General features: G+C 40.0%; 2 protein-coding genes across 5 annotated transcripts in view; one reads left to right on the forward strand and one right to left on the reverse strand.

Moving 5' to 3' along the window:
* The window catches only part of arhgap9 (Rho GTPase activating protein 9), a 39,434-nt gene extending 30,068 nt beyond the window's left edge, over positions 1-9,366 (forward strand). For all 4 annotated transcript variants that reach the window (XM_041033447.1, XM_041033449.1, XM_041033448.1 and 1 more), the window contains 8 exons: positions 387-492; positions 891-1,010; positions 1,787-1,885; positions 2,956-3,033; positions 3,359-3,412; positions 4,305-4,439; positions 6,104-6,209; positions 8,154-9,366. In XM_041033447.1, coding sequence (XP_040889381.1) covers positions 387-492; positions 891-1,010; positions 1,787-1,885; positions 2,956-3,033; positions 3,359-3,412; positions 4,305-4,439; positions 6,104-6,209; positions 8,154-8,340 — 885 coding nt within the window. In that variant the 3' untranslated portion in view covers positions 8,341-9,366. The remainder of the gene's footprint in view (positions 1-386; positions 493-890; positions 1,011-1,786; positions 1,886-2,955; positions 3,034-3,358; positions 3,413-4,304; positions 4,440-6,103; positions 6,210-8,153) is intronic.
* Positions 9,367-13,171: 3,805 nt separating this feature from the next.
* Positions 13,172-15,156, reverse strand: part of LOC121179572 (zinc finger E-box-binding homeobox 2-like) — a 28,344-nt gene continuing 26,359 nt past the window's right edge. The window contains exon 8 of the mRNA XM_041034481.1: positions 13,172-15,002. Coding sequence (XP_040890415.1) covers positions 14,377-15,002 — 626 coding nt within the window. The 3' untranslated portion in view covers positions 13,172-14,376. The remainder of the gene's footprint in view (positions 15,003-15,156) is intronic.

Genomic DNA, 15,156 nt, shown 5'->3' on the forward strand with positions numbered 1-15,156 from the left:
AATGTAGAAATCATCGGATGGCCATATTAACTCCAAATGAATTTTAATATTCCTCTATGTCAGTTTTTGCTCACCATAAGAATTTTATATGTTGTCAACATTACGTTTACAGGTTGTTCGACTATTGCCAGGTAGCAAAAAAAAAAAAAATCACCAAATACTGCTTTAAAAAAACAAAAATAAGCCAAAAATGTTGTAGCAACATCAGTCAAGCTTTAAACTGAAACATGTATGGTGTTCTAGACAAATCACCACTTCTGCAATATGTAAATATTCTACTGTGACAGAGCACTGAGAAGCCAATTCGAATAAAAGTTTTAAACAGTAAATAGTATAATGTTTATATGTAACAAAACTAACATAGTTTCACTCTTCCTGCCCTCCAGGACCGTGAAAACCCATTAGACAATGTCCTTCTGTACTCTCTGAGGAGAGCCGGCAGCTTGGAGATGCTGGACCACAGTGGAGACGAGGATGAGAGGAGAACGTCACGTAAGTCATCACCACATGATGACTCTCATCACTCCATTCTGACTCCCCTCCTTCACACGAGCATCACACAAAGCCGCCCCTGCCCTCCGCTCCAGTTTACTCATAGCCTCTCATGCCATCATCACTTTTTTCTTCAAACTTCCATACAGGCCTCTTACATCCCTCCATCCTCTCCTCCATTCTCTCATCCATTCAGCCCACTTATATTTTCAGACAGCCCCCATGGCAAATAATCCCCCAGTCAGTCCTGTCTCACCTCCGCCGTCACCCAGCCCTGCCGCTTTTCATCCTCACCACCATCCCCTCTCATCTGCTCTCCTGGCCCTCAGCCGAACACCCCGCACTGACCTCCTCCTCCTCTTCCTCCTCCTCTGCCTTCTCCTTTCCTCCCTCTGCAGTCCCTCGCTCCACGTCCAACCTTGAAAACACAGAGAGGAAAAGAGTAAAGACCCGGCTGAAGAAGCTGATCCTGAAGAGACCTCCTCTGCAGGCCCTGCAGGAGAAAGGGCTTATTAAAGGTGAGATTGCTTTTTGAAGTTTGGGACTATCCGAATGCTTGTGTATCCTATACTCAGCAGCATACAGGGCAGTGGTGAATGCTGGAAATGCATGGTCTCTTTTGCTCAGTTGTCAAAATTACAAGTAAAACTACAAACTATGGACTTCTGCTGTGAAGCTGAAGATATTTTCCCATTTAGCTGGCTGCCATCGCAGTAGCAAGAGCAGGCCACATCCGCTAGTGAACATGAATTGCTGTCTTCCTTGTGGCGTGACATTTCCTGCATATCTCTGGAGAATTCACATAAATGATGATGCATCTGTAGATTTATATCAAAAAGATCTTTCTGCACAGATTTTTCCATCTACAATGAACATATAGTTAAAAACAGGAACAGATGCTTTTATGGTTGAATGTTTTTTCACAAGGAAGTTCATCACTCTCCTTATCAGAGATAAAATAGTATGATCATACAGCAGCATAATGGTGCCATGCTCTGGTGTAAAGGGTTGCATATGATTTTTTTTTCCACCCTATAGAATATACAGTACGTGGATTGTATTGCATCATCAAGTGAGAGCCTACAGTATGTCTCTGCTGGGAACAGAGTTGAACGTAGAGGTTTTCTCCCATAGTGAACCGTAAATTTATCACTAGATTAACTTAAGCCTGCAGCTCTTACATCATGTCTGTTCTCTGAAAAAAAAAAAAACAAAAAAAAAACTTCTGAACAGACTTAAAAGTGTGCTTGCGTGTGTGTGTGTGTGTTTGTGTCCGTCTGTCATCGCTCTTCAGATCAGGTGTTTGGCTGTCATCTGGAGATGCTCTGTGAGCGAGAGAAGAGCACCGTCCCTCGCTTCGTGAGACTTTGTACTGAGGCTGTGGAGAGGAGAGGTACAGTCACCGCAGACAGCCGTCTCCTGCTAATGTGATTCTCAACTTAAAGCGGACACACGAGAAAACACCCTCAGTCCTGTACTGAGCATCAGTCGCTTGACAGCAGCTCTGCACCTGCTGTTCATCTCTGTGACATAAATCATCAAACAGAAATTCACTGAAAAATGTTTTTTTGTTTGCCAGAAAGATAGTAGACTCAAACGCACAAATTAGGAGAGGGATTCATGACAGCTGCCAGCCCGAGAGAGATCGAAATGAGAGAAAATTGAGTTGCTTGGAAACTGTTTAGAAACAATACTGCCAATAAATATTTAATCCACAAAAAAGCTGTGGTTTGACCACAAGGGCTTTAAAACCCTGCTTTTGATGATTTAAATATTTCTAGGGATCATTTGCAGATTGCCAGTTATTATTTTGATCTATCTATCTATAGTTGAAAGTCACTTGAATTAATCAATGAAAACAGAAAACATACTGTACAAATACAACAACAAGGAAATGATAATCAACTTATAATAATAATCACAATTATGGTCCATATTGAAACACCAGCCAATAAGCTGGAGTAAAGCTGTGTGTTTCATAACAGCACCATGATACACAAAATGTCAGTCAGTGGCTCCTTATTACTGTGAAGCTGTGTATTTTAAACTTAAAGCAGTCTGATAGGATATTAATGATTGATGTTTCATAAAACCTGACTTTTCTGACATTGTAAACCAGTGTGGAAAAAGCAGAAGCTTACTATCGTAACAAAAGTACATAGGCACTTCATCAAGAAACAAATGCTGTGAAATGTTAAGAGGAAGTTGAAAAATATTCAGGGGGGCGAGGGCCTTGTGATCATGCAAAATGTAACTTCTTTCTTTTAGATGTCTCAAAGTAGCAAAATGTGCTTTTACTTTATTCACGTTTTGAGTTTTAGGCAAACTGAATTATTCATGTGACTAAAAGGACCAGAAAAACAACAAAATCACCTCCAGTTTCCTTAAAATGAATTTTATCTTAAACTCTATATAATGTGCCAGTTGAGTTTTGATGATGTCCCTTCATGTCTAATGTTGCAGGACTGGACACTGATGGCATCTACAGAGTATCAGGAAACTTGGCAGTGATTCAGAAACTACGCTTCCTGGTGAATCACGGTGAGAATGAGGGGGAGGAGGCTGAAAAACTGTGGGGGCAGGTGGAAGTTTGACTTTGCTGGTTTTTGTCAAAAATCATTCAATTTTATCTGATTCTTCCTTTGCAGCCACTTAAAATCAAGACAAATGCCAGCTGATGTCGTTTCTGATATTTTAACACTTCTCATAGTTAAAATATGTGTGACACACATGGACACCTTTTCTTCAACACACACTCACTGTATACCTTCTTGAAATCTGTCCTTGTTTCACTCCCACCACATGTCATCCTTCTGATAAAGTGGACGGTGAGGAAAGCTGACTGAGTAACTGTTGGTTCTTGCAGAGCGAGCGGTGACTACTGACGGCCGTTACATGTTCCCAGCGGAGTTGGTACAAGGTAGATTCAGAGGGATGCGGAGAACAGCTGCTTTCATGTGTTACTCAGCCTGCTTGTTTAGTGCATTATGTGTTGCATAATGTGAGCATCTCAGTCAAAAACTCCCCAAAACACCCACCCACAGACTGACACGCAGCGCGGCACAGACGTGTACTGAACAGTTTGGTGGTTGTGCTACCATTTGCTTAATGTATGTGTGTCCCTTAGGCTTTTCTGCTTTAAGTTTTCTGATGTAATAACACGCAGCAGGTTGTACAGCGAGCTCTCACACAGTCCATGGCTGCCATCAAGTGGACGAAACGAAGAATCAGCTGCTTGTACTGTTGAAGTGCTCTAATCCCACAGCAACATCTCACTGACTAATGTTTCTCATCATAAGATGCTAGAGATGGTTCTTGTTTACGCCATGAATATTGAACTCATTGACAAAAATTGACAAATTAAAGCTCTTGATTTTTTTTTTTCTTCTTCTTTGGTTCTTATGATCCAATTTGAGAAGCGTTGGTCAGGCCTGGATTTAAAAAAAAAAAAAGGAAGCATGCTTTATACTTCTAAGTGTGTGCTCGCTTGTGTGTGAGATTTAGAGTGTGTTTGTATTTGTATGTCCTCTCTTACTTTCACAGACCATCTCTATCTCCCTCCTGCAGCTACAAGCCTTCATGTTCCGCCTCAGCACTGACGTACATTCGCACTCACTTCTGTTTATGTTCTTCACTAAATGATGCCGTGACTGTAACTCCACTTTTTTCTCTCTAAATTGGAACTCTTTGTCTCTCTCTTTCACATTGCCTTGCTTTTCTTTCACTTCTTCTGACCCTCTCTGTCTGAATTTCTCGCCATTCCCCTCATCCTCGCCTGCCCTCCCTCCTTATCCCCCCTCCTTGTCTCTCAGAGGAGAAGCTGAATTTGGACGAGAGTGAGTGGGAGGACATTCATGTCATCACAGGAGCTTTGAAACTTTTCTTTCGCGAGCTTCCTGAGCCTCTGGTGCCCTACGGCTTTTTCACAGACATCGTGGAGACAGTCAGTGAGTGACCAGTTTCAGTCCCATTCAGACTTCAGTTTTTTCTTTATACCCTCGTCCTTAATGCAGTGCTTGAGCATCAGTGACACTTGTCTTTGATCAGTCTGAGACAGAAATTAAGCACTTATTCAGTTTTGTGCTTACAAAGTTTGAATTAAATTTAAACTAAATAATATTTAAACAACAAATAATCACAATTAGATCTAAGGTGAGACATTTTTATAAGACAGTTTTCCAAGATGATTATGATTATTTTTTTCATGAATGTTGTTTTATTCTAAATACTCACAACACTGCTGTGTGGTCTTGATGAATCAAAACCAGGTTGGCCTTGGTTAGAGAGTTCACTTTCCTTCACTCGTGTGCTTTTTTCCTCCTTACAGAATAAAATATATTTACAGCACATTTTTCCCCCCACATTTAGAAAATATTGCACAACTGTATATATATCATGAAGTAAAATGGAAACCGTAAGTGAAAATGATGCTTCCCAAGATGAAAATGCATGAATTCATGCATGAACTCCAAGGAAAGAGAGGAATAATTATATACTGACACAAGTGGAATTTATTGAGCAGTATTGAATTAAAATGATGGTTTTAATACAAAAAAATCTTGACATTTAAGCTGCGCTTTTTCATATAACCCCCATCCCCCTCAGCTCAAATGCAAATAAACATTAGGGATAAGACCGATGTTATTCTATATTTATTTTTTATTGTCAACAAATCCCATGAAAAGACCAAAACCAAAAATGTGTTAGTTTGTTTTTCAGTACTTTACGACTTCCCTACACTGTCTGTGGTGCTCAGCCCAAAGCCTATTCACTCCTACTGAAGACATAAATCTTTAAAAATGTGCCACAAATATAGTAGGTTTCTTTTTTTTTTTTTTTTTTAAACAGAGTTTAAGTAATTTCCTAAAAAAGCTGGACACTGTAGTTTATATCAAATGCTTCTCAGATGAGAGTAAATAGTTCATTGTTTGGTAACTTTTTTCAGCTGTGGATTTATATATATATTTGATGCGCTAGTGAGTATTTACCGCAGCAGGATGGCGTCTGTGCGATTTACCCATAATAAAGGACAGTTTTTAATAGTGTTTGATCAACAATGTAGGGCTGTTGCACTTAGGAATTATCCACATCAGGCTTATATATGGCATTTGTTAGTAGGATCACAGTTTAGATCTTTTCATGGGATTTGTTGATGCTTAGAAAAATATAGAATATCTCCAAACCTTTATCTTTGTGTCTATCAGTTAATTTGCATGAATGTCTGTGATACACCATGTATCACAATATCTTCTACTTATCTTAATACAGTAGATAATCTAGCATAAATCACATTCTGTAAGAAAACCTACATTACTACAAAACAAAACTGTAATAAATGTAAATGTATTCTTGGCATGATTGCCCTGATTCTTATCAATCCATGGGACACTGAATGAGCACAGGGAGTGATCAGCAGTTCACTGTTCATCAAAACACATTGGCGATAGCTGATAATTGCAAGCAGCTGTATCAAATTAGATAGTAGATGCTAATAAAGTACATGTGATATCAGTTAATGGATGTAAATCAGACTTCCGATGACAAGAAATTAATGAGATAAAATGCAAATCATAATGTTGTGATCTGACATGTCTCTTGCTCTGTGTTGCAGAGATGTCAGACTACATGGACAAAGTGGACCGTTTGAAGTGTCTGGTGCTTAACATGCCTCCTCCAAACCATGACACGCTGATGTTCATGTGCCGCCATCTCAAACGGTGAGAGGGTGGGAATAATCTCTGCTGTTTTGTCTCTGCTGGTTTCCACTTAGCCCTGATGGTTTCAGTATCATTTCATAATGCTGAATATTCCCTCAGCACATTTCTGGCACGGAAGAATGAACCAGATGCCTTTGCAGGAAAATAAAATCTTTTTCTTATAACTTTTCTTTTTAAATCTGACCACAAGGTGGGGTAGTTCCCTTGTTGTTCTCAGTAATTTTCTGTCAGGGATTCTTTGGCCACGGCTCTCAAAGCATGCCAGCGCTGTACCAGGATCACACTGTTGTTAAGTTTGGGTCCCTGTGAAGATGAAAAGGCTGGAGGAAGATGAATGGTGTACAATGTTCTGCAAGCCAGTTCCTTTTACAGTACATAAAATGTGTGTTTTTTACCGCCTATGGTTTTTCCTTCCACTCCAGGGGTGAGCGTTCGTGTTCTGAGGCCGATGTTTGTGCCAGGGTGTGGTGGGCCCCATGAATTTGTCAACTCTGTGTCTTTCTCTCATTTTCTCTCCACTGTCATTCCTTTCCCCCCTCGTTCTGTTTCTCATTTATTATCTCCCTTCTCAATCACCTCTGCTGTCTCCTGTCTCGCTGGCTTGCTACCTTTTTTTCCTCACTTCCTCTTCATCCTCTTCCTTCTCTTTTCATTCTCCCCTTCCTCTTCCTCCCTTCTTCCTCCTCTTTCTATCCCTTTCTCCTTTTTCTCGGTTCTCCTCCTCCTCTTCCCTCCACCCCCCCCACCGCTCTCCTCCTTGCCTCGAAGGTCCCATGGGAGCCTTGTGGTTCGTCTGCTGGAAGGCATACCAACACCACCGCCGCCACCACTGGAACCTCTCTCTTTTCTCTCTCTTCACCCTCTCCCTCGCTCGCTCTTTTTTTCCTCTTCCCTCTCCTCTCTCCTCTCTCTCTCTTTTTTCCTCCTCTCTTTTTAATGTGGAAGTTTTGAGCAATTGCTGGCTGCTTCTGTGGCTTGGTGGGAATGGCATTTTTAGAAGAATGCCTCATGCTGTGGCTTTAACCCATTCCTGAGTCCCCCCAGATCACTCACACACACACACACACACACACTCATAGACACCAACATAGGTGGATACAGGCGGTGGACACTCATGTACATTGTAAAATGAACATGCATGAAACATGCAAAAACATGCAAAAACAAGATGTTAATGGCGGTTGTGCAAATGCTGTTTCTTTTAGTCACTGTCCTGATTTTGTAAGAATTACAAAGATGTCACATGCTGACCACAAGAATGAAGCTGTATGACAGCAGTTAACAGTCATCTATATTCCTGCAATTCCAAAGATGAACTCAAACAAGACTAAGCCACGTTAGCAGCTCTGTGAAGCTCTACTTAGCCACAATAGCACTTTAAGCTAAATGCTAACATCAGCATGCTAACATCAGCGTGTTAACATGCTGATATATGCTGGTACAATGTTTTTCATGTTTGCCAACTTAGCATAGCATGCTAACATTTGCTAATTAGTACTAAACACAAAGTACAGCTGAGACTCATGGGAATATCCATCATCCCTGATGATGCTGCTAGCTGAAATGGTCACCACAGTTATTACAATTCATTCTAAGTAGGGACACGAAAGTCTAAACCAAATTTTATGGCAATTCATCAAATTGCTGTTGAGATATTTCATTCAAAACCACAAATGTTAACCTCTTGGTGGCTCTTGAGGAAGTGTCAGAAGATCACCAAAGTCATTAGGATTCATTACCCGAAGACCATTAATGTCTGGGGAGAATTTCATGGCAATCCATCCAGTAGTTGCTGAAATATTTCAATCTGGATCAAAGTGGTGACTTGACAGACATTGACAGAACTTGACAGAACTGTTTAATATTATTTTGAGTTTTCAAATGTTTGTTGATATTTTAGGTGTTACCTAAAACTGAATGTTCCTTTCTCTCATTCTCTTTCAGAGTGTTGGAACATTCAGATACCAACAGAATGACCACACAGAACATCGGCATTGTGTTTGGGCCGACCCTGATGCGCCCGGAGCGGGACAATGGCAACATGGCGGTGAATATGGTTTACCAGAACCAGGCGGTGGAGCTCATCCTCAGCGAATTTGACCACATCTTTGGAACGAGAGGCCCCTCTTGATCTTTTCGGGGGGGTGTTCAAAGGGCTCCTCCAGATCAGACGAAAGCACAAGTAGTGCAGCGTTTGTCCTCTTTGCCTGTTGACTCATATGGTGTAAAATGGATTTCACATCAAAAGATAATTATGGGTTGAAAAGAACCAGGACAGAAAGCTGCTAATCATGACATCTGGCCTCCATATAAAGCCATGTTAAAACAATAATAGTAAAACAAGCCAATTTTAGCTGCAATACTTGTGCCTTTGACTGCAAATGTGGAGCCCAGCCCCGGTGTTCTTTACTGCTTGAACAGACACCTCCTTGTCACTTTTCCCTCATGTTACAGACTTGATCAGGATGAATAAAAAGCCATAAAAGTGATAAATCTTCTCCAGTTCAGATAGCTTTGTATTAATCAGTTATTTATCAAGGAAGGATGTGTTTTAACATAGCACTGAGACAAAACTTAGCAGAACCATCTCACTGTGAAAACACATGCACCAGCACTTCTTGCAGGAAGGATGGGCAGATCCCACCTACACTGTTCATGTAGGTACACTGTAAATTATGCAAAGAAGCAGGAAGCAAGCTGGTCATGCAAACGTGCCCTCATCTCCACTGAAGTTATACAGTGTTCAGACAAAGAGTTTTCAGTTTTATTTGAGAGAACTCTTCAAAGATGAAAGGCATGATTTCAGTGATGGGATGAATGTGCCAACAGGGCAGCAAATGTTCCTTTGTACCAAATAGTACTTTGTTGTGTGTGTGTGGACCTTCAGAGTTTCCTTTATTGTACAAATTTGGGACCTGTCTTCTATTTTTATTAGTGCAAACTCTTCAGAATAAGTTAAAAACTATGAAGTTGTAAATAATGTGAAATAGTGTGTTTGTCAACTTGTAGCACTTTGCATACAGTGTATAATCTAAACATTATATATTAGCCAAACTCAAACTGATACTGATTTTTTGAAATGAGCAGTGTGTTATTAACATATTATTTGGACCTGGTTATTAACTCTCCTGCAATAAAAACAAAAAATGTGAACAAACTGATGAGATCTGTGTTGTGATATTTGGTCAGGATGTGTTTGTCAGGTTTGTACCAAGTGACGACTTGCGTGAGAGATAAAATAAGTGTGTGAAGGTATGTGGGCCTTTGAGACTCGGTGGGCGGAGGCATCCCTTGTGATTGGTGCAAATGCTGCTTTTAATAACAGAACAAAAGAGGAACTGGAAATGCATATGTTTAAAAAATGTGGATTTTCCCCAAAACCTTCTCACTCTCTCATTCTGTGGCTTTGGTAATTTTATATTGACTGTGGGTTTGGCAAAATACAAAAAAGAGCAGAAAGGAGGCATGGGGGGAGGGGGAGTCTCATAGATTTTACAGAGTTTTATTAGATGTATTTATTCATTTTTCTGCTTGTATTATTTCAAGTTGTGAGCGTGGGAGGAAGGGTTGAAATGATGTGTAGCTGACTGATGGAAAGTCATCTGAACTTTTGATCATTGTGAGCATTTCCAAGGTCTATGACACAGAAATATTTTCAATTTAAATAGACAACCGCACTTGTTTATTTGATCAAAGTGCATGTGTGCACATGGTCATCACAATTATCTAGTTTATACGTTTATCCCCCAGTCATCAGTGTAGTTTCTCTAATTCTTTCTTGTCTTCTGACAGCTGAGTGCCCCGGAAACTCCTCATATCAGATTTAGTGTTTCTATTTATTATATCATGCAAAGAAAATATAACAGCCTGAAAACATTAATTCATTCAATATTTCTTGAAGTGGTTTTACACTATGTTTTTGTTCTTTCTACAAATTCTGAAACTGAAGGGACATTCCATTAATAAAAAAAACCCAGTGAAATAAAACTGCTGTAGATTCTGTGATGTGTTTTATTTCACTATGGTGAGATTGGTGCTAATCACTCCCTAAAATTAGAATTGCTCTGTAAGAGACACAATCAAACACCCCTCCCTCCTAATCAGCAGTGTGTTGGCAGAGAAAGTCAAACTCTATTACTTTGTCTTAATGCTGCTCTTTTTTCCCTCTCCCTTTTCTTTCTTCTCTGTCTTTCTTTGACTTTGACTTATTAATGATGTCATTTAACAATGGCACTCAGATCACTCTTTCATAAATTTAAAGCAATTCAAAATACAAATGTGTCCCTGTGTGTCCCTAATGCAGATGAAAGAGCAGAAGGGCTATGAACTGTCAGAGAAAGTTTCTCCCAACTACAGATTTTTGATGCATGGACTGATGAAATGAACAACCCAACATTAGTTCAAAACCATTTTGCATCTGTAGGTAGTTATTTTGTTTGCTGCAACGCTGAAACAAAAATGTTTTTCAGAAAGTCTAAGTATTTATTAAAATTTGTGGAAATAAAAAGAATGAGAAGGTTGTGAAATGTTTTCATCTGTTACATGTTTTTTGTCCAAGTAACTCTAAACTCTAATTTAATTTCCACAGTCCAAATTTAAATTACCACTTTTGAAAGTGTACTTTGTAGTAGTTTGCTTGAGCAGCTCTATTTCAATGAATCTGTACGGTTGAGATACAGATTGCAACCATGACAGCAAATGGCAAACAACTGCCCTTTGTGTTGCTGAATGTCATAGCTTTTGTCTTTTGTTTAGCTGTGTGCAGTTGAGATAAGATAGGGGGAAGAGAAGAGAAGAGAAGACCTTGCTCAAGTCTTACTCAAAGGTGGAATAAATTTCAGCAGGAATTAAAACTGGATCACACAATTTCTTTGTCAGGATCAGAGCTATTAATTTGATTAATTTTAGTCCACCATTAGCTGTTCCCATACCTGCAATGTTTAGATCTGAGTGAGTAGTAGATCTTTGAGTTTAACTTGGCTTTCATCACATTTTATTCAGTTCAGATTTTATTTGATGCTAGTTTCTTTTTGTCTTGCTTACCCTTTATTTGCATCTTGTTGTCTAAATTGTTAGATTTTAGTTACCTCATTTATCTTGTATACTCATGGCACCCATGACAGTCATAAATACCCCATCAAATCTTACAATTTATTCAGCTGTATAGATCAGTAAAATGTGCCAAATGGGTTAGCACTTCTGTGGTAGCAAGTATTCATGTTAAATGATGTTTTGACCTATCTTGTAGCTCTGCAGTGGATATCAGGCTGTGGAGTAAATCTGCTAGGCCCCACGACACATCTAGTTTCACTAGTCTTTCAAATAGTTACTTTTTACATGCAAAAGAGAGTGAATTGGACCCCTCTAAAAAGAAAGGTGGAATTAATGAAAAGAAATTTCAGCAGGATAATAGCTTACCCACGTGCCTTGAACATTGTTGCTCTGGTTGAAGAACAGTTTCTCTACCCACCAGCGAAATACATCTTTGGCTGTGCTCATTCTAAGGCCTGTTTGCACTGTGACACTATTGTTACAGGGAATCGAAACTTAACAATGCTCAGCACCCAGCATGACAACCTGTTGCTCAGGGATGGGACTTGCAGCACGTTGCAAGTGATGTGGATGCTGCTGTCTGACTAAGTCATGGAAGTTCTCCATTAAATGTCATCTTACTCATGGTTGAACCCAAGACAAATGTCATAACATCACCAATTGTTGGTGCTAGAATTGACTAAATGTTGCTGAAGCAAACATATCTGACCTACGTCACCCAGCATGGTTTTGTTAATGTTACGGTTAAACGATTGTTTACTCAACCTACCGTCTACCTAAAGCTCGGTGTATCACGTATCAGCAGACCAGCTCAACCCCTGAATGCCCCAGCCACACACATGGGTTCATAGGCACTGAGCAGCCACCCCTGATGAATCATCATGCAAATAGACAGAGCCACAAAAAAGTTAGTGTAACAAAGCAGCCTGCAGATCATGAGTGGTGATGGGAACTGTGTACTGTGATGGGAAACTGAGTGGCTCAGGCCACAGCCGAGCTTCAGAAGTGTTGCATGCTGGCGGATGACTGTGTTTACACATAAAATCTAAAAAGCCATGGCATTTGATCATTTTGGAGTGACGTAGTTGTTAAGAGTATAATTTAAGGGCCCGTCTGATTTCATACAACTCAATAATTCAACATGTCTAATCGCCACTAAAAGAAAAGTAGCTTGAAATGCTTGTAATTAAATCTTTGTCTTTGTATAGTTTGTAAAGCCCTTATTTTCAGTCCCACAAACTCTACATCATGGGGTTACACACAAGAACATTAGAAAACTCAATCCAAAAATCAATGAAATGCAAGATTCTGGTGACAAAATATGTACAATTTTATTACAAATCTCCACAAACATGCAAAAAATATATATATAAAAAGTTAATACAAAAGTTGCATCTGTGTCAGTAAAAAATAAAAATACTGCTTGACATAAAAAAAAGTGTGCAGAGTGAAAGCTAACTTATTTTTTTTACTTATTTTTGTCAGAAAAAACAGGTAAGGAACTATGCAAGAGTAGGGTGGCAGTTGGTGTGTCACATATGCATATCTTTGGTGATAAACACACACACGCACACAAACACACGCACACACACACACACACAATGAACAAGAAATGACTGACACGCAGTATGCATGAATGCTACAAGTTTAGTCACACCTCATGCACCACCGTCTTATCTTGTCCTACCAAGGCTTTGTCGGATTACTCACAGTGTCTGAGTACATCTGAGGCACTTTTCACGTTGACTACACTGCAGGCAGAAAGAGGAAGTTAAAAACTGATGTATGTGTCCTGAGTCTTGACCCTCTCACCACACCTCAACAGACAGCCTGAATGTGTGACACATTATTCTTCAAGCAGTGTGAAAATAGCTGTAGCACTTGTAAATTATTACAAGAAATAGCAGACATTTTAGCATTAAATGAAATAAAGCAGCTCCATGTGATTATTACACAAACAGTGAGACAGTGCAAGTTTTTTTTTTTTGCTCCCTCATAGGAAAAACCCCAAAGACTGACTTCATCTTTTTTCCCCTTTTAGCCTCACATACGGAAATGCAGAAATGACTGTCCCCTACCAAGGCATACAATTAAATAGGTGCAGTCCACTGCTTTTTGTTCAATAAAATAAATAAACAACTGCCTTCCAGTTCTTTCTTTTTACTGCTCACTCTGAACACTAAATAGATTGCTGATTAATGAAAGCCACTGAGCACCGTAGTTAACCTGAAGAGATAAGTTGGTCTTACCTTGTGATTTCACAGCATGAATGCCAAAAGTTCTGGCAACGATAACTTCCACTGTAAGCACTCACTGGCTTTGGGACAAAGTAATAGCTGCATGTGTGTTTAACTGAAAACATTTTACACTTATTGCTAATTCTTAAAACAGAGGTAAAGACTTGTAGCAAAATACACCACAGGATATTAAAAAGTGAACGTTCCTTTGCATTTATGAAGAAGAATAAATACACTAACCAGGCGTCAGGTGATTCTGTTGATACGGCTACATCTGAAACCTTTGACCTTTGGCCTTGATGGCATGTTAAAGAATGAGTAGATGGCCTTCCGTCCTCCATCAGTCACACAAACAATTCTTTCACAGCCTGTTTTCTTAACCCGCTCACTGGCGTGCATCTACATGTCAACAGTCAAAATGTTTCAAATGAAGAAAATAAAAATACATAAGCCTCTGCTTTATGGGTTGTGCAACAGTTAGCAGCAGCAAGCGTATAAAGAGTAAGATTTCTGCAGTGCCACATCTGGATATGTGACATGACTTCAGATGTCAAGTCAACCTGAATATTTTGGCTGTCCTGACAAAAAAAAATAAATGCAAAATTATAAAACAAAACAACAAAAGCACTGTAGGTACATCAAGTATGCTTTGCATGATAAAATACTATAATTTGTATTATCACATATATTTTGTTTGTATGGCTTGATCCACTTTAAGGCCATCTATGCTTTGGCAGTTCTGTGCATTTTTCATGCCATGTAAAATAAGTGAGAAAAAAACAAACAAACAGTCGAGCTATTATATTTATGAAAGAAAAAAAATATCAAAAGTCTTAATATATACAATATATGCATTGTACTGGCTTGTTAAAGTCTCTCTAAGTTTTTATTCTGGGTAAATCTGTTAAATCCAGGTTTAGTTCATATTTGTCCAAGTCTCCACTCTGGTCCTCTGTGTCTCGGTCCCACGTGTGGCTCTCTGCACTGTCAATATGGTTTCCCACATCACAACTGTTTCTGTCATGTTGCTCTCCATCCTCCCTTGTCGGTGATTCTTGGACGGGGCTTCCTCCCAGCCGCTCCCCAGACAAACTCTCATTTGCCTCTTCCACATGACCATCACTAACTCCTGGCTCTTTTTCCTCCTCTTCCTCTTTGAGGACCTCTGGAGCTCCATCCAGACTGGAATCGCTGAGGAAAGAGCGTGGAGTTTGAGTATCCTCCATGGACAGAGGTGTCTCGTCGACGAGCCGGCCCCCGAGAATGTTGCCTGCCCCCGGGGTGAAAGGCATCTCCTCGTGGTCTTGGTCTGGATCCTGGTCTTTGCTGCAGTAAGCGTAACGGTGGTTCATGTGCTGGGAGTAAGAGCCGGAGTGAGAGAAGCGCTTGCCGCATTTGTCACATTGGTAGGGTTTCTCTCCAGAGTGCAGCCGGCTGTGCTCGATCAGATGGTGCTTATGCTTGAAGGCCTTGTTGCAGATCTTGCACTCATGGGGACGCTTGCCTGTAATGAATACATAGAAATTACTTCTAATGTCCTATTTAAAAGAATGATATGCTGTTTATATGCTCTATTCCACAGGTGTCGCCTTCAAAGAGGGGGGGGGGGGGGGGGGGGGTGTCAAGGGGAGACCCCATGCCCTAAAGTAAGGTACATG

Source organism: Toxotes jaculatrix, chromosome 3 (genome assembly GCF_017976425.1).
Source record: "Toxotes jaculatrix isolate fToxJac2 chromosome 3, fToxJac2.pri, whole genome shotgun sequence".
NCBI classification, from domain to species: Eukaryota; Metazoa; Chordata; class Actinopteri; family Toxotidae; genus Toxotes; species Toxotes jaculatrix.